The following is a 15,156-nucleotide window of genomic DNA, read 5'->3' on the forward strand; positions in this document are numbered from 1 at the left end:
CTCTCTTCTCTTCTTCTTCCCATCTTCATCTTCCATTCCATCAATCTTACATTCCCAGCTTTAAGCTTATCCTCACATTCCTACCCCAGGAATTCTCCGCATCTTCAGTCAGGCATAGATCTCTCGCTAGATCTATCTTGCACTACCTTTTCTCTACGAGAAAGACTTCCCCGTGAAAAGTCTTTTCTTGTCTCATCTTCCGAGTTGTTATTTTTAACAGTTCGGGAGAGATTCGAGAAAAGACGCTCAAAGGACAGCCAACCTGGACTTTGACGCCCGCGTCCCCATCCCCTTCAGTGTCTTCCCGTCGTCGTACCGGAGTGACGCTGTTCCTGAGACTACTCTTGCCACCGAGAGAGTAGAGGGAGAAGTCAACCTCGTTAGCACTTCGCACGTCGAACGGGAAGATACTCGAACCTCTGCCCCTCTCCCCGACCCAAAAGTCTACGGAAAGGAAGAAGTCGATCTTCACGTCGAACGTCGTTCTGACCGCCGAGGTGACAACTGGACCGTTGTCGACGAACGTGTGCAGGAAAACCGCTATCCCCAGGTAGAACTCGCTCGTGAACGGTATGTTGGGTGCTCTTTGCTTTTGCCATTTGTTTATTGTTTACCCCAATGAAACCGCCCAAGTGGAGAGCACAACAAGCGGTGTCACCCCAGGTCCTAGCTCTGACCACTGGGGACTGCGTGGCTGGGGGCTAGAGCTGTCTAGTCCCTCGGCTAGTTTACGTGGCTCCAAAATCAAAACAAAATCCGATTGTCCCAGCCCCAAATAAAAACAATCCAATCATGCCCTGCTCCCTGCCACCGCGTCTTCTTCCCTCGTGTCTCTTTGTTTACTTCACTTGACCTTGCCTGACCTACCTACCTTACCCTACCCACCCTACCTCACCTCACCTTGCCTTTCCTCACTTCACTTTATTTTCAGCCTTTCGTCTTCTGACTTGCAATCCATAGCTACCGCGAACAATCCGCTCCTGCTCCTGCTTCTGCATCCCTCTACCAGGACTACTACCAAGAGAAGCAACAAACCTACGATAAGACTCTTGAGAGCCAGCTCGACAGAACTGAGCACGAGTACCGCCGTCGTTACCAGCCAACCTACGACGTTCACTCCTCCTACAGCCGCTCCCAAGCTCCTGTAGAGTCACTCGAAGGTCCTCGCCAGCACACCTCTGACGTCTCTAGCCGCTCTTCTGGGCCTAACGTCGTCAGTTACGATCGCGAATACAAGGCTTCAACCCTCGACATTCCTAGCGGGAACTCTTACACCAACCGTCAGGTCAGTGTAGAGAGTGTCAAGGACCCGGCTCCTACTAGCAACAAGGTCAAGGTTTTCAAGACCACTACAGTAGTAGATCACCCCAAGGCTCGCAAGATGGGTTACTACGACGACGACGGTAACTACCACTCCTTCCGTCGTGGTGTGGAACGCGCTGTCGACCGCATCACGCACCCCTTCCATCACCACCACCATGATCACCATGACCACCACCGCGAAGAAGTAATTGTCACTGACGAACGGGGCCCAGTTCGTTACCGTGACGGCGTCAAGGAGAATGTTCGCATCGTCGAGCCCCGCGGCGCTGCTGCTACTACCTCCGAGACGGTTCCGATCCCTACCCACTTTATCCGCGTCGGCGACATTCTTGTCCTCCAAGGCCGTCCTTGCCAGGTCATCCGCATCTCCAGCTCCCCCATGACTGACCAGCGCCGCTACACTGGTGTTGACCTCTTCACTCGCGAGCTCCACGAGGAGTCTAGCTTCGTCTCCAACCCTAAGCCCTCGGTGGTGGTCCAGACCATGCTCGGCCCGGTCTACAAGACATACCGCATCCTTGACATTCAGGAGGGTACCATTGTCGCTCTCACTGAGTCTGGCGACGTCAAGAGCGGTATCCCCGTGATTCCTCAGGGCAACCTTTACCAGCGCATCAAGGACGCCTTCCTCGAGGGCCGTGGCTCCGTCCGCGCTCTGGTTATTAACGACGGTGGCCGTGAGCTCGTTGTTGACTACAAGATCATCCACTCTTCCCGTCTATAAGCTGTCTACAGGGGTTCTCTAAAACGACCTAGTCTGCTTGAATGATGGGACGGCATCAGCAATGAAGTCACCCGCATTTGTTTGTTTGGTTGATTTTCTTTTGTTCTCACGAGTACGATCATTGATGACTTGAAGGACCTAAAGCAAGCTGTGTATCTGTTGGAAATTTATATTATGCATGATGGAATGCCCTGTTTGGAAAAACGTTGGAACTTTATACTTGTATCATGGGCTTCTTCTTGTATGTAGCAAACGTAATGAAGTGTAGATTGTTTTTCTACTTGAACTATACTCATTTTACTTTTTTGATAAGGCTGCATGTAGGGCCTGTGCAGGTCGCGCTGCTCGGCACCGTATGGGTCGAAACCTTGCACTTGATTGAGGCATTCAACCTAGCCCGATGCCTGTCGTTGATTTTATCTCTGTACTCAGTATTTAGAGCAACAGCGTGACACCGTCTAACCTGGAGCCATCCACAGGTAGGCTATCTGCTCTTAATACCTATTTCTTACATCCTCAGCACATCTAAGCCCGGGATATAGGAAGAATAATGGTAAATTGAATTGGATATAAGCATATTCCATACACCGTAGATAAATCAATAGATGACTGTAGCTGAGTATCCCAAAAGAAGATATGGCATGTAATGGAGCACAGATAACAAACAGACAAGCGCGCGAGCTCCAAAAATTCATCTAGCCAAAGACACGAAACGAACGCCTCGCCGCGCCGGGTCATGTCTGGTCGAGTTGTCGATCAATGGAAATCAACCAATCAAGCAATCATGTTCAAATAATATGGAAAATATAAAACACCTGACCTAGGAGTATAGGTATGATAGAATAGCAATGGAATCGATCGAAACGGAGCGACCACCATACTTGGAAAAATATAAACGCCAAACCCGATGTCCTGTGTAAGTGTTTATGGTGCTTGTGCTCGAAGTAACGCAAAGCCAAAGCCGTAGCATATTGTACATGTCTGCCGTTGAGCGGTATAGTTGATGAGATAAATGAGTGACGTAGGTAGGGTGGGGTATCGTAGGCATGGATGGTTTCATAGTCACGATATGTAGAGTGGGGCAGAGTAATGCGGAGTTAAGGATGTCAAAGGTGCGTAGTGTAATGTGGGTGAAATTGGTCACCTTTCGCCGAACTTGCCATATTCTTGCTGCCATTTGAGGAGATGACGGGTGAGCACATCCATCATCTCAACGCTGCTGAGATCCTTGAAGTCTTTCTCTGTGCGCACACCATCCGAAGATCCTTCGCCGGCGGTCTTTGACACATTTTCTGCTCGTTGCGCGTCGAAACCGTTGGATCGTTCAGGTGGAGTTGTGCTTTCGCCGGCAACGGCCATCTCGACTTGCATACGTGATATGAACTCCAATATAGCTGCTACCCGCCTCTTCATCTCATTCATGGTTGTTCGCTGATGGACGTAGCGGGGCCGGCTTGGTTTCCCTGTATCTGTGCCATTTACTGGCGTACTGAGAGAGCCAATCCGCGGGGAATCCCCACCAGTATCAAGTGATTGCCCGCGGCGCGGAGAGTTTCCTGTATTTGAATCCGTTCCAGTCCCGTTCAGATCTCGATCTCGTGTGTACTGATTGCGCCCTACGCGCCCACGTCGTGCAGGTGGTCGGCCGGATTTGCGTGTAGATGGACGTGAAGGGGCAGTTTCCGGAACCGGAGCCGAGGTTTCTGGGCTTCGTGGTGGGATTTCGGGTTCAATGGCCGTCATTTTGACTGGAGACTCTACTATTTCATGATCTGATTCGGCTCCTTGAATACTGTTAGCCGGGATTTTCTGAATCGCATCGCCCTGAATCTCACCTTCGCCTTTTCGCCGATCACTCCTCCCTTTCCTTCGTCCCGTGTGTTCCGGCTGTTCTACCTCGGGCTCATCCAGCTCCTTGGTGTCCTTTTCACGCTGTCCTCGCGATGCGGCTCTCGGCTTTCTATTGCCATTGACAATTGGTCTCGATTTAGCCTCGTCGTCTGACAAAGCTGGTGATGCCGGGTTACTTTGCTTCGGATTAATAGTAGGTGAAGGCGAACGCGTCCGTGGTCGTTTCGCGAGCTGTCGATGCCTGCGTATGTTGATGTCAGTAAAGGCTTTCAGATCCCTAACGCAGAAGAACCAGGTGAAACATACGCGTCACTATCGCTGCGGCTTCTTTTGGGTCTCCGAGTAGTACTCTCCTCTCCGTCGGTGGTCTTGTTATCTTCCTTGCTTTCTTCTATGGCCCGTCGCAACTGTTCCTCCTCATCATACGCCGCGTCACGGCTGTTCATAGTAGACCTACGCTTCGGGTTCGGAAATGGGTCAGACTGCCTTGACTTCTGATCCTTCGCACGTTTTGCATTATCTCGGGAAGAGTCTCGGGAGGATACTGTAGAGGATGGAGCGGGTGCAACGGGAAGATACTGAGAAGAGTGTGATCTGCCTGATCGTAAGCGCAAGAACTTCATCTTGAAGTGTCACAGAGGAAACTGTGTTTGCAAAAAAAAAAAAAAAAAAAGGTTCGGAGGGGCAACGAAAGCTGATAACGCGAGAGGACGGATAGCCTTAAATCAAATTTCGGGTCGGCGCGTGATATTCTCAAAGCTTGCGACGATGGGCTGAATTCTTCAAGTGCAACAGGACTAATTTGAGAGGATAATAAGTAGGACTTACCCATTTGTCTCACTTTTGATCCTATGTAGGTCTTTTCGACACTCTTCACAAAAATACTCATCAGGGCTCATAGCCTCATCCATAATCCCCACACAGCCACCATGCTGCCAGACCTTGCATGAATCACATTGGATGAACATGCTGCCGATATCATCTGACATCAGGTCTGACGAGTCCAGAGACGAATCTAAAGGATTCTCATCCTTGATCCCACTCCGCGCCCCATTGCGATTGAGGGCCTCGCGGCGAGAGGGTGGAAGCCCAGGATAATCCTGCTGTCCGCAGAGGCACCTAGTGATTTCTTCTTCATCTTCTTCATCGACATCGTCGTCCTCGCCATCTCCAATTTTGGAGTGTACGTCATTTTCTTCGTCTCCTCTCGCGCGTTGGCGTTGGCGCGTCTCGCGAAAATCGCCCTTGTCGGCATCGTCATCGGACTGCGAGCGTGGAGAGGGATTTTTGTGGTTCGATCTCGTGCTTCTCTCTCGAGTCATGGAAGCTGAAGAACTGGAAGAATTCGTATGCTGAATCGCTGGCGAGGGCTGTGAGGTACGGGCACGAGAGGACCGACGGGGGCTCATTGTGGTGGAGTGGTTTTACGCGGAAGAGTAAGGATAAAAAGTGCAGAAGCTGGTATAGGAAAGCTGTCAACGTCAGACGGCAGAGAAATAAATCCCAGACTCTGCCAAATAGCGGATGTTGCAGGCAGGACGTGCCCGGAGACAAGTCGTCGCAGATGATTGAGAGCTGGGTTCTCGAGCGACTCGTGCAGACGGAAAAAGGCGAAGCAGGATAGGAGAGGCGGCAAGATAGGGAGAGCAATTGAAACATAAATGACAAATAGATGCAGATAGAGCTCATACTATGGCCAGAGGACTACATAGTAAGCAAAAAATCAGGAAGAGGGGTCAGAAGACAGAAAGGCGAAGACGGAAAGGACCAGAGCAGACGGAGGGAAATCGCTCTTTCCAGTCTTGGACCGCCTTGCCTTTCCCCGCTCTCCTCACCTTCGCCCGTCTCCATCGATTCCGTCCAAGAACGTACACACTAACTGCCTGAGACACTGAGAACGAAAAGCTATAGCTTTTGACCTGGAAGTAGAGAAGAAGTTCGAGAATCGTCTTGCAAGTGGCGGCGCTACTACTCCCCATTTTGCGTGAAATTCCGCTTACGCACCGTAGGAGTTCATCTTTACCAGTATCACTTCTTCGTCTTTAATGACGAATATCGTTTTTCGCTTCAGCAACCTTTATCCGACTCCTCTGCATTGGCTTTCAAGGCTCCAAGTTGGTACCATCAAATCCTTTGCCCGTCACCTTCGGCCCGCGAGCTACTAGGAGAGCAGCCTGAGTCACACAGTCCAATCTACAGTGCGATGTTCGATCCAGCTTATTATTCTGCATTATACTCCCCGAGAACCTTCCGATCCTGATGGTTAATTTTGCGACGTACCGTTTAGTCTGAGTTGGGGCTCATAGTCATAGGGCAGCGATGGACGCCACCGTTCCCAAGTCTCGGCTTGAGGTACTACAAGGAAGCATGAATTCACACGAGGAACCATCCCAGCGCATAGTCTAAAATGACATACATTGCATCGTACCGAGAAACCCGGCAGACTTATTGGAGTCAAATTTAAGCATGGCTTTAAAAAATGGTGTACATCTGGGTTTCATGATTGTATGCGAACGGTTGCAATTCGGTCACGGCTGTAGCTTGAGTAGCAGCCTTAAGAACGGTACTGGACAATATTTGAACAAATGTTCCGGTGCTATGCCGCAGCCACTACTGTGGGAGGGAAATCGAGGCCATATAGGTAAGCTTGGAAATAGTAATGACGCCTTGCTCCTAATAATAGTCGCATATGATGTATAGCAGCAAATATATCATGCACCTTGAAACTGAAACTATAATGATATCTGCAGAATTATATGCGAGTTGAAGTTGGTACTATTGTAGGTGCAGGACGGATTGCCCTAGAACAATCGACGCCTCGCTGCCTGAGGCTGACAGCTCGTCTCTGGGGGATTTGTAAGGAATCAGATAACAGATTATTCAGTCCATACTTTGTAAAGAATTCTCAGATCATTCCAGTTATTTATTATTCTACGAAAACCTTCAAAGCATCAACGCTTCTTCGACAGTTTGATATCGTTTACCTCGTTTCTCATTGGGAACCCCACGTCTCCGTTCGCTTCCACCGCCTCCCACTATCTGGCCCCCTTAGTGTACTTCTCGTCTCCTTTCCGCTCCGTTTTGTCAGGTGCCGATCGGGTGTCATTCTCCCATCAGAAAAGTCTGCTTGGGACATGCTTGGGGGACAGCTCAGAATCTGTGAGTGGCCCTCGATATTGACGTCCCTCGGGCTTTCTTTACTTTTGTTGCCTGCCGTTCACGGTTTGTCGGCCTTCTCCCGGAGTGTGCCGTGAACCGAATTGTGCCCTCCACTTTCCAGCAGCACAACTACGCCTGTGGCCAACAAGCTGACTTTGAATGGTACCTATTTCAGGACCTTTGATACACCTCCTCTTCCCTTATATCGAGAGACACTTGCGGAATTTCCGACTTTGTATAGTTCAAGTGGGTGACAGATTGTCCTCATAGGACTACGAACAAGTCCTGGGTTTAAAAAGAGAAGCGGCAACCTAGAAACCTGGAGATAAACCTGGGAAACCGTTAGGCTGGACTACGAGACAAAGAAAGGCCCTAACTGGCTGCGGCTGTGGAGGTCGAGACATTCAAAAGTTTTGCACAATGGCTGCTACGCTGAGTATGTTCTCTCGTGACCTCACTCAAAGTAGTTCCCACTGTGCAATCGGTTGATTGTCCGTCGGGAATTGGTTGCAGTTCCCAGAGAACGGAGACTGGGGAGAAATCAGAGGAGTGTGATGGTCGTTCAGTTGCTGATACTGTCCTCCTGCAGATGGGGTGATTTATTCGGCCCCAGATACGCCGTCGCCAGTCTATCCCGATAGACTGATCCGTCCCCTACCAAAGCGTACCCTTCGGTCACGGTTGTCCTCCGATGCGGCCGATTCGATCCTCTACCCTCCTGCGCCACCGGCAACACAGCTTTTCTACGGAGCTTGTACGACCAATAGGGATGCTGTAAATGACTCCAAAGTACATGTACAACAAAGTGATGGGGGCCCTGATCTAAGCCCTGATAGTCGGGACCACCATATTCCCTATGAAAATGGTGTTGACTTTGACAGTGGTGACGAGGATGGACCGGTGGTTGTACGACGGAGCACCGGATTTCGTGGATCGTCCCTGTCGCCTACGCCTTCCAAAGTGCAGCACCAAACTCCAGGCATAGGGAAGGAACAATCGACCAAATCATCTCCGACCGGTCCAGACGGGTACGATGCCTTTGAGAACACTAACAACAAGAAGAAGCGGAAGATTCCAACGCCTGGAAATATGGGCAGTCACCACTCTTCTTTGTCACCAGAATTTGCAACCATGGCATTAGCGAACCCTGGACAACAAGGTTCTGCATCATCTGGAGAAGGTGGTCATGTCAGCACATTCTACGGCACGGGTAGTCCCGCGTCACCTGTGGGCAGTGGGATGTCTGGTTCGGGCAGAGGACGTCTTGGACGTCAAGGGAGACGGTCATCAATACATGGACACATTACTTGGTCGTCACAAAATCGTGGTGCTGGTCGTCGAGACGGACCGTTGTCCTCCCCAGGACCAACAGGTACGCTGCATCGTTGTCCCACTTCAGTTTCTTGCTAACTCTGTACTCAGGCGAGTCCGGCGCGCGTAACCAAGGTATTATCTCCGCTGCGATCGCGAGTGCTGCTGCGTCAGCTTTCTCACCATCTGCGTTTAAAACTTCTGCTCAAGGCAGCATGCTTGAACAGCAGACCACCCCGACGAGGACCCAGTTTACTTTCACCTGCGAATCCGACTCGTCTAAAGGGATGGCCTTGCATGCGCAAAACCCGCACTCAGCTCAGCAGCGGTCGCCGATCGCCGAGTCCCAACAAGGGAACAACCCCCGAGGATTATCTACGCAAGGCACGCAGACCAGTCCCACTGTCACAGCGCAGATGAGCCAGCAATCAAATCCCCAACAACAACCACCACCATCACATCAACCACAGGCGTCTACTGAACTACCTGCGGAACGCAAGAAAAAGAGGTCACCTGGCAGTATCTATATGCTGGCTGCCCGTCAACGAAAAATCCAACAACAATACGCAAACCTCCACCACCCGCCCAGTCTCCAGGACATCTGGATCTGTGAATTCTGCGAGTACGAGAGCATATTTGGGCGACCTCCCGAGGCTCTCATTCGGCAGTACGAGATAAAAGATCGTAAAGAACGCAAGCGGCTGGCGGAGAAAAAGAGACTTCTGGAGAAGGCGAAGATGAAGGGTCGCAAGCATAAGAAGGCACCCAAAAATGCAACAAAGCATACGGCTGCTCAGCATGCAGCGTATGATCATGGCTATGACCGGGTCTCTGTCGATCATTCTTCGGTAGGAGAAGGACCGCACCACGATGACTGGGGACATGAATACGACAATGAAGCGACAACCGCTGGCCCACCGGCTACCCCTGAAGGGACTTTCAAATCACCGCTTCCCCCGGGAAGCGCGGCCAAGAAGCCCACTGCGGCGCCTTTGGGCGGTAGGGGTGCAGTAGAAGGAGGATTGAAACCACCCTGATATTAGTCGAAGAATCTTGCCTTGGGTATGTCTTGCATCATTGTTTTCGCTTTTGATTTATAGTTCTGGTCTCTGCATGGTCAATTAGCCTTTTGTCATTTTACAATCACGAATCCCCGCTCCCCATTGTTTCTTGATGTGTCATGTCAACAACCAGCATGATTCCTTTCAGGTGCATAGGTCAATCATTGGTTGGAATGTCTCCGGGTGTTTGGTGAAGATGTTGCAGTTAGAGCCTGGTCTCATGCTAAGGTATGGGCACAGGCTAGACATGTAGCGTAGCTGTTCTATGAATAGGACTAATCAAGCTATGTTTAATCCAAGGTCACCGGCGGCTAAATTACATGATTCTCATCCAGTCGACTGAGCCTGCAGCTTGGCCCCGCGACGGCGCTTCCGCGGCCACCACCAGCGACTCCAGCTTGCTGTTGGCGCGCGCGAAACACGACAATGAGGTGTTTCAGGACGACACCTGGACAGGGAATCAGTGGTTGTCAGTCTCTCCTGTGTTACTGCCAACAGTAAGAGCTTGACGCCTCCCAAAGACTGTAGAAAGCACTTTGTATACTGCAACAATGATATAAAGCTGAAGAACTGCTGCAGCTTTTTCTTTCCACCCAATCCTCGGATCCGTTTCACTCTCTAGACTCGATTTCATACCTTTCTCTCTCTCTTCTTTGCTTCAGTCCTATAACTCCTGCGCAGGCGCATCATACCAGCAGCCCTTTTTTGTCGCATTTACGGTCTTCCCTTTAAACCTCTATAGACTCCTGCAACTGCTCTTCTTCTCATCTCTGCCATTTTTGAAGTAGGCACAACTAATCGTCGCACCTGCCTCGACCTAACAAAACAACACAACCGCTGCCTAAGTTATAACAGCCCTCTCACTTCAATCTAATGTGGTTCGTCCTCTTTAAAATCTTCCGCTTCGGTTACTCCGAGACCAAAAAATACAAAGCCAAAAAAGCCGCTCAACAGAATCCCGGCGTCGGCCAGAACCCGCAATTCCAACAACCACCGTTGCCGAACCCCTACATCGGCGGTAATACGAACGGCCCTCACGATCCTGGAGCTGGACCAGAACAATACCCAATGGACACCTATCCAGCCCCTCCGCTCCCCGGGCAGACCCCGGCACCGGCTATGAGCAAGCGCGCCAAAATCAAAGCGCTACTCTCAACAGCCCTCGCAGTCGTCCAATTCGCATTCGGCCTTGCCGTCATCGGCCTGTATAGTCAGGACATTAACACCGCGCGGGATAATGGAGATTCTGCTCCAAGCCGGTGGGTGTATGCTGTCGTGACGGCATTCCTTTCGACAGTGACAGCGTTCCTGTACCTGGTTCTTGGCTGGTGGTGGAAGAAGCGCTCGAAGCCGAGTTTCAGCCAGCGGGCTGGGCTGTTTTTGCCACTGTTCGCGTGGGAGAGTGTCCTTGTTATTCTGTGGCTCGTTGTCTTTGGGATTTTTGGCGAAATGTATATTGGCGTTTACCATGTTGGGGGGAAGGATGGTGGAGAGAGCAAGGTTACGCGCATGAGGAGGGCGGTCTGGGTGGATCTTGCTTGTCTAGTTCTTTGGGTGCTCTCGGGGGCTTGGAGGGGGGTAAGGTGGTGGAAGGCTAAGGGGATGGGACAGGGAGTAGGGTTCTTCAGAAGGCGCGCAGATGTTGAGAGTGGGGAGAAGGAGATGGCTTAACCCTTTTTCATCCTCAAAGGAGAAGAGAGGACGCACAATGGTTATATGGATGGTGGCTGGTCCACGCTGCAGTGAATTAGGGCTTTGCTTTATTTGTACTTGTCCAAGGAGCATGTATGCTCTTATTGTACAGGCTCGACGGCTACAGGTGCATTATCATCGTCATATTGAAGTGGTATCGAACTCAAAACAAAAACATTTACTGTCCCTTATCCGACCTCTCCTTCTCGGGTCCCGTAGTAGTCAGCTTTCCCATTTCCTGACTAACCATACTGTGACGACTCTGTTCAATTAAAAGACTCAACCCGCCTCGTCCACGTGGCAGGGATAGACCTGGCGGCGTCGAGAACAGATTTCCTGTTCCAGGCACTGACATCGGCACGGCCATGGCCGATGTCGCTGCATTCGCACTGGCCTTCACGGATCCATATTGATGCTCGTCCCGGTGTCCATGTTCGATCCCAAGCTCTTGGTTGCGATCATGTCCTTGAATCGACGCTGGATCCATACCTGTGAGCATTCCTGTTGCCGTATCGGCGCCTTGCGCCCCGTGGTAAATATCCGGACCCGCACTAGCGCTCCCACCAGTCAGGATCGAGGTCGCAACTGTCGATGCGCCGTGAGACTGGGTATGTGAATGTGAGTCGCCGAATCGGGATTTCGATGGCGAGATGGTCTCCGTTTCCTCCGTTGTCGTTCCTGCCCCTGGACTTCCTGCCCCATCTACTTCATCTGCTGGATGGAGATTCGTATTTTGAGCAAAGAGCCCGAGAGCAACCTGACCTTGACCCTGACCGTAACTATCATTCTGCTCTTGGCCCCCCTGCTCCGCGTTTCTCCGATAAAGCTGCGCATAATACTCATCCGCAATCCTCTTTTGCTCCGCGAACCTGGTTCGAAAATCCGGCGCCACCAGTTCCGAACTGTTCGGCTGCTCGTAATTCTCCTCGGAGAGATGCCGCACGTCGAAGTGGCGGCAGGCTGTTGCGGAGAAGAAGCCAACAGTAGGGGGAGAGGCGTGCGGGCGGAGCGGTGGCAGCGGTGTGTTCTTGTGCATAAGGGTTTTCAGATCCTGTATGAAGGGGGATGGAAGGGCTGGTTTGGTCATTTCGTCTGGCTCGAAGGTTTGTTCTTCTGAGGGTAAGGGTGGGAAGGGAGCCGGCGTAGAGGAGGTGGAGGTAGACTTGTCTGTGATTGTTGTTGATATCGTGCTGGATGTCGATGGATTCGGATTCGGGGTTGTGATCGGTGCTATTCGGGTGGTAATCATTTCTAGAGGTAGTTAAAGAATGTTCTTATAGAGTAGGAGATTGACGAGTTATGGCTTACCATCAGGTGAGTCCTCCACAGCATCTTCGTCAAGCACCGCTGCAGTGTTCGTCTTGTCATTGTCGCTGTCGATAGACGGCAGATCTCCAAAGTCGGTCTGTGGAGAATGAGTGCGTGTAGAAGAGACCGAAACCGAAGACTGCTGCGACGACTTGCGTCGCATTAACACAGGCCGGCGCTTGGGAGTCTTCGCTTTTGCCTTGCTCGCAACAGCGAACGTCTTCTTCTGGCCGGCGCGACTGGTAGCCCCAGGAGCCTGCGGTTCGCCAAACAGGATAGGCCGGGAAGGAGGAATGGGCGTAGGCGGGTTTGACGGTTTGCGGGTAACACTTTGGCCGCCGAGGCCTGTTAGAAGCAGACGAGTGGTCTTCTGGACTTCTCCGTGGGACGAGCTGTTGGATTTCTTCAGAACAGGCTGAAGCGGCTTGGTCCCGCTGTTGCTTGCACCTGGAGTTGGATGGCTCTGGCTTTTGCCGTGGCTTGGAGGGCGCTGTTGCTTCTGATGCTGGTGCTGGTTTTTTGGGTGTTGCTCATCACGTTTCAAACTGGACGAGAGCGGTTCGGATTCCTGCATCTGGAGATCAGCAACAGTTACAGCTGCGGCATGGTCACAGGGAAAATGACGATGTGTTCGTGTTCCCACCTTTTCCTCCGTCTTTGCCGGCGGCCTGAATGAAGGCGAAGTGAAAGTCGTGCTTCGATTAGCGGGTGTGGGCGTGGACGCTGGCTCTGAGATTTGCAGGAATAAGCGAGACAGCGCTGATCCTGTCAGAGAGCTGCTTAGACGCTTGCTGCCCCAGATCCGCCAGAACAAGTTCTGCAAGCGATAGCCGGCATCGCCTTCGTGGGCGGACGGGTTGATGCTGCACGCTGTTGACGGGGTAAGTAGTTGCTTGAATAGAAGAAGTAGTAGAAACAATAGAAGAAAAGCGCACCTTTCCACAACTGCACGATATCTCCAATGTCCACGACATCTAGATCAAGATCATCTAGCCCCTCTGAAACCTTTTCCGAAACAGCAATCAAGCCTTTGGGGAGAGTTTCCATTGCGACAAGTTGGTGTTGAGGCGAGCTGGACTGGAGAAGAGCGCGAGTGGATTGTTGATAGCACTAACACTACATGGTCAAGATGGAAAGATTGGGCAGGTTAGGCGAGGACGAAAACGAAAAAGGGCAGTAAAGTGACTGGCGGTGAATAGCGAAAGGGGGAAAGGTCAGAGAGCCATAGCAAACGCAGGGAGAATGAATGAATGCGCTGATTGTGAGCTTGGAGAGCCTTGAGGGACTGCAAGGGCAGCGAGCAAAGCAGGATCCCCCACATTAAAGGGAGCAGAAATTAACCAGCGGCTGCATCTGGGAAGGACATGCAGACAGAATAGATTCAGGAACAGAGTATCTAGTCAGAAACAAGGATGAGAAAGAAAGAAGGACGATAGAAGGAACCTGTGCCTTGAGCCGAGTCTTGCCGATGGTGCCCAGCAGTGGAGGCCGCCTGGCAGAGTTGAGACTACCCTGGGTATTTTTGACAGATAAAGGGTCTTTGACGGGGATCCAGAAATCAGGACACACAGGAAACAGAGGAAACAGATCATGGGGATCGTAGACCAAACTCGATAGGTCACAGTAGTAGTGCGGATATGCCAGCAGTAGTCAGTTGATGCGACAGCCTTGCTTAGGGCATTCATCTGATGATGACATTGATTAGTCTACGGACCAAGTCCACTTGGCTCTACGTCCAACGGGCTAGACGATCACAGCCCCAGCCTATCAAAAATCACCAATAAACCAGCTCCAGGGCGTCGGGAATGCCCGTTGGGGATCTTGAACCTTGGAACTCACCCCACACTCGTCCCATACTTCAGACTGAAGCAAGAAGCAGCAGGAAATAGCGAGAAGTAGCAGGTCTCTTGCCAAGACAGTGAGCCCCGTAAGTGTGGACTGTGGAGGCCGATCAGGCCATAGTCGACCCCGGACCCGTTGAATACGGGGCACTCCAGTCTCTAGTGTCCAGCTTGCAGCCTGCAGTCTGCAATCGCGGAAAGATCCCAGTATTACATCCATGATTGGAGAGGGAGCCCATCCAGGACCGCAAAGGCTCCCGCCTAAGCACCGGCAGCCGGCGTTGTTCCTCCAGTTCAGTCTCGTCTCAGCTCGGAGGATCAGAGGATCGGTTTGTGCCGTCTCACTGTGCGAGGCCCGTCAGATCACTTCTAGCCCAGAAATATTCGCTATCCGGCCCAGTAGGATGGAAGGATGATCCAGGAGACTTCCCCTGCAGATGATTTCGGCGAATTCAACCTGAGTCAGAAAGGCTAATCCAGCTTGATTCCGTCGGAACTGGAGTAACACCGGCGGGTCTGCAGGCTGGGCCTGATCTTTGGAATCTCAAGCTATCGGTGTGCGCCGAAAGGCAGAGGGTACCGTAGGTTTAGTAAAGTGTGAGAGGTCCAGCTTCAATGTCGTTCAGACAAAAGTTTGACGCAAAACGCGGGAAAGAAATATTCAGCAAAGACGAAGCACGAGGTGCAGAGAGGAACAAAAGGACTGGTCGAATCAAGACCCGATCGCCGGCCGCTGTCATGGGTCTCCGTCACCTGATGCTTTTACGAACACTTCACAACTGTTCCCATTACTAAATCCTATAATATTATGAATATATGAGATGCCTGGACCTGTTCTCATGTTCTCATATCTAGCGGTACTCGGAGTAAATACCACTGCGGGGTG

General features: G+C 51.4%; 5 protein-coding genes across 5 annotated transcripts, besides 1 other annotated feature; 3 read left to right on the forward strand and 2 right to left on the reverse strand.

Annotated features, from left to right (window-relative positions):
- On the forward strand, nucleotides 1–2,354 carry hexA (woronin body protein hexA). Its single transcript, XM_050611660.1, has 3 exons — nucleotides 1–570; nucleotides 961–1,403; nucleotides 1,536–2,354. Exons 2-3 carry the CDS (start codon nucleotides 1,382–1,384, stop codon nucleotides 2,045–2,047), a joined length of 534 nt encoding a protein of 177 aa, XP_050467663.1. The 5' UTR covers nucleotides 1–570; nucleotides 961–1,381; the 3' UTR covers nucleotides 2,048–2,354.
- Nucleotides 1–15,156: part of a sequence feature (contig 1.80 1848..335440(-1)) that runs on past both edges of the window.
- Nucleotides 3,188–5,643, reverse strand: ANIA_04694 (protein ctiF; the record flags this gene model as incomplete). Its single annotated transcript, XM_657206.2, has 3 exons — nucleotides 4,727–5,643; nucleotides 4,205–4,492; nucleotides 3,188–4,139 (listed from the first exon to the last, which is right to left on the reverse strand). Exons 1-3 carry the CDS (start codon nucleotides 5,305–5,307, stop codon nucleotides 3,188–3,190), a joined length of 1,821 nt encoding a protein of 606 aa, XP_662298.1. The 5' UTR covers nucleotides 5,308–5,643.
- Nucleotides 7,283–9,405, forward strand: ANIA_10580 (uncharacterized protein; the record flags this gene model as incomplete). Its single annotated transcript, XM_657205.2, has 3 exons — nucleotides 7,283–7,493; nucleotides 7,647–8,429; nucleotides 8,480–9,405. Exons 1-3 carry the CDS (start codon nucleotides 7,478–7,480, stop codon nucleotides 9,403–9,405), a joined length of 1,725 nt encoding a protein of 574 aa, XP_662297.2. The 5' UTR covers nucleotides 7,283–7,477.
- Nucleotides 10,549–11,100, forward strand: ANIA_10588 (uncharacterized protein; the record flags this gene model as incomplete). The annotated part of the gene is made up of 1 exon (XM_050611661.1): nucleotides 10,549–11,100. The coding sequence occupies one exon, from the start codon at nucleotides 10,549–10,551 to the stop codon at nucleotides 11,098–11,100; it is 552 nt and encodes a 183-aa protein (XP_050467664.1).
- ANIA_04692 (uncharacterized protein) lies at nucleotides 11,166–13,476 on the reverse strand (the record flags this gene model as incomplete). The annotated part of the gene is made up of 3 exons (XM_657204.2): nucleotides 11,166–12,372; nucleotides 12,430–13,299; nucleotides 13,365–13,476. 3 exons carry the CDS (start codon nucleotides 13,474–13,476, stop codon nucleotides 11,300–11,302), a joined length of 2,055 nt encoding a protein of 684 aa, XP_662296.1. The 3' UTR covers nucleotides 11,166–11,299.

Source organism: Aspergillus nidulans, chromosome III, assembly GCF_000011425.1.
Source record: "Aspergillus nidulans FGSC A4 chromosome III".
NCBI lineage: Eukaryota > Fungi > Ascomycota > Eurotiomycetes > Eurotiales > Aspergillaceae > Aspergillus > Aspergillus nidulans.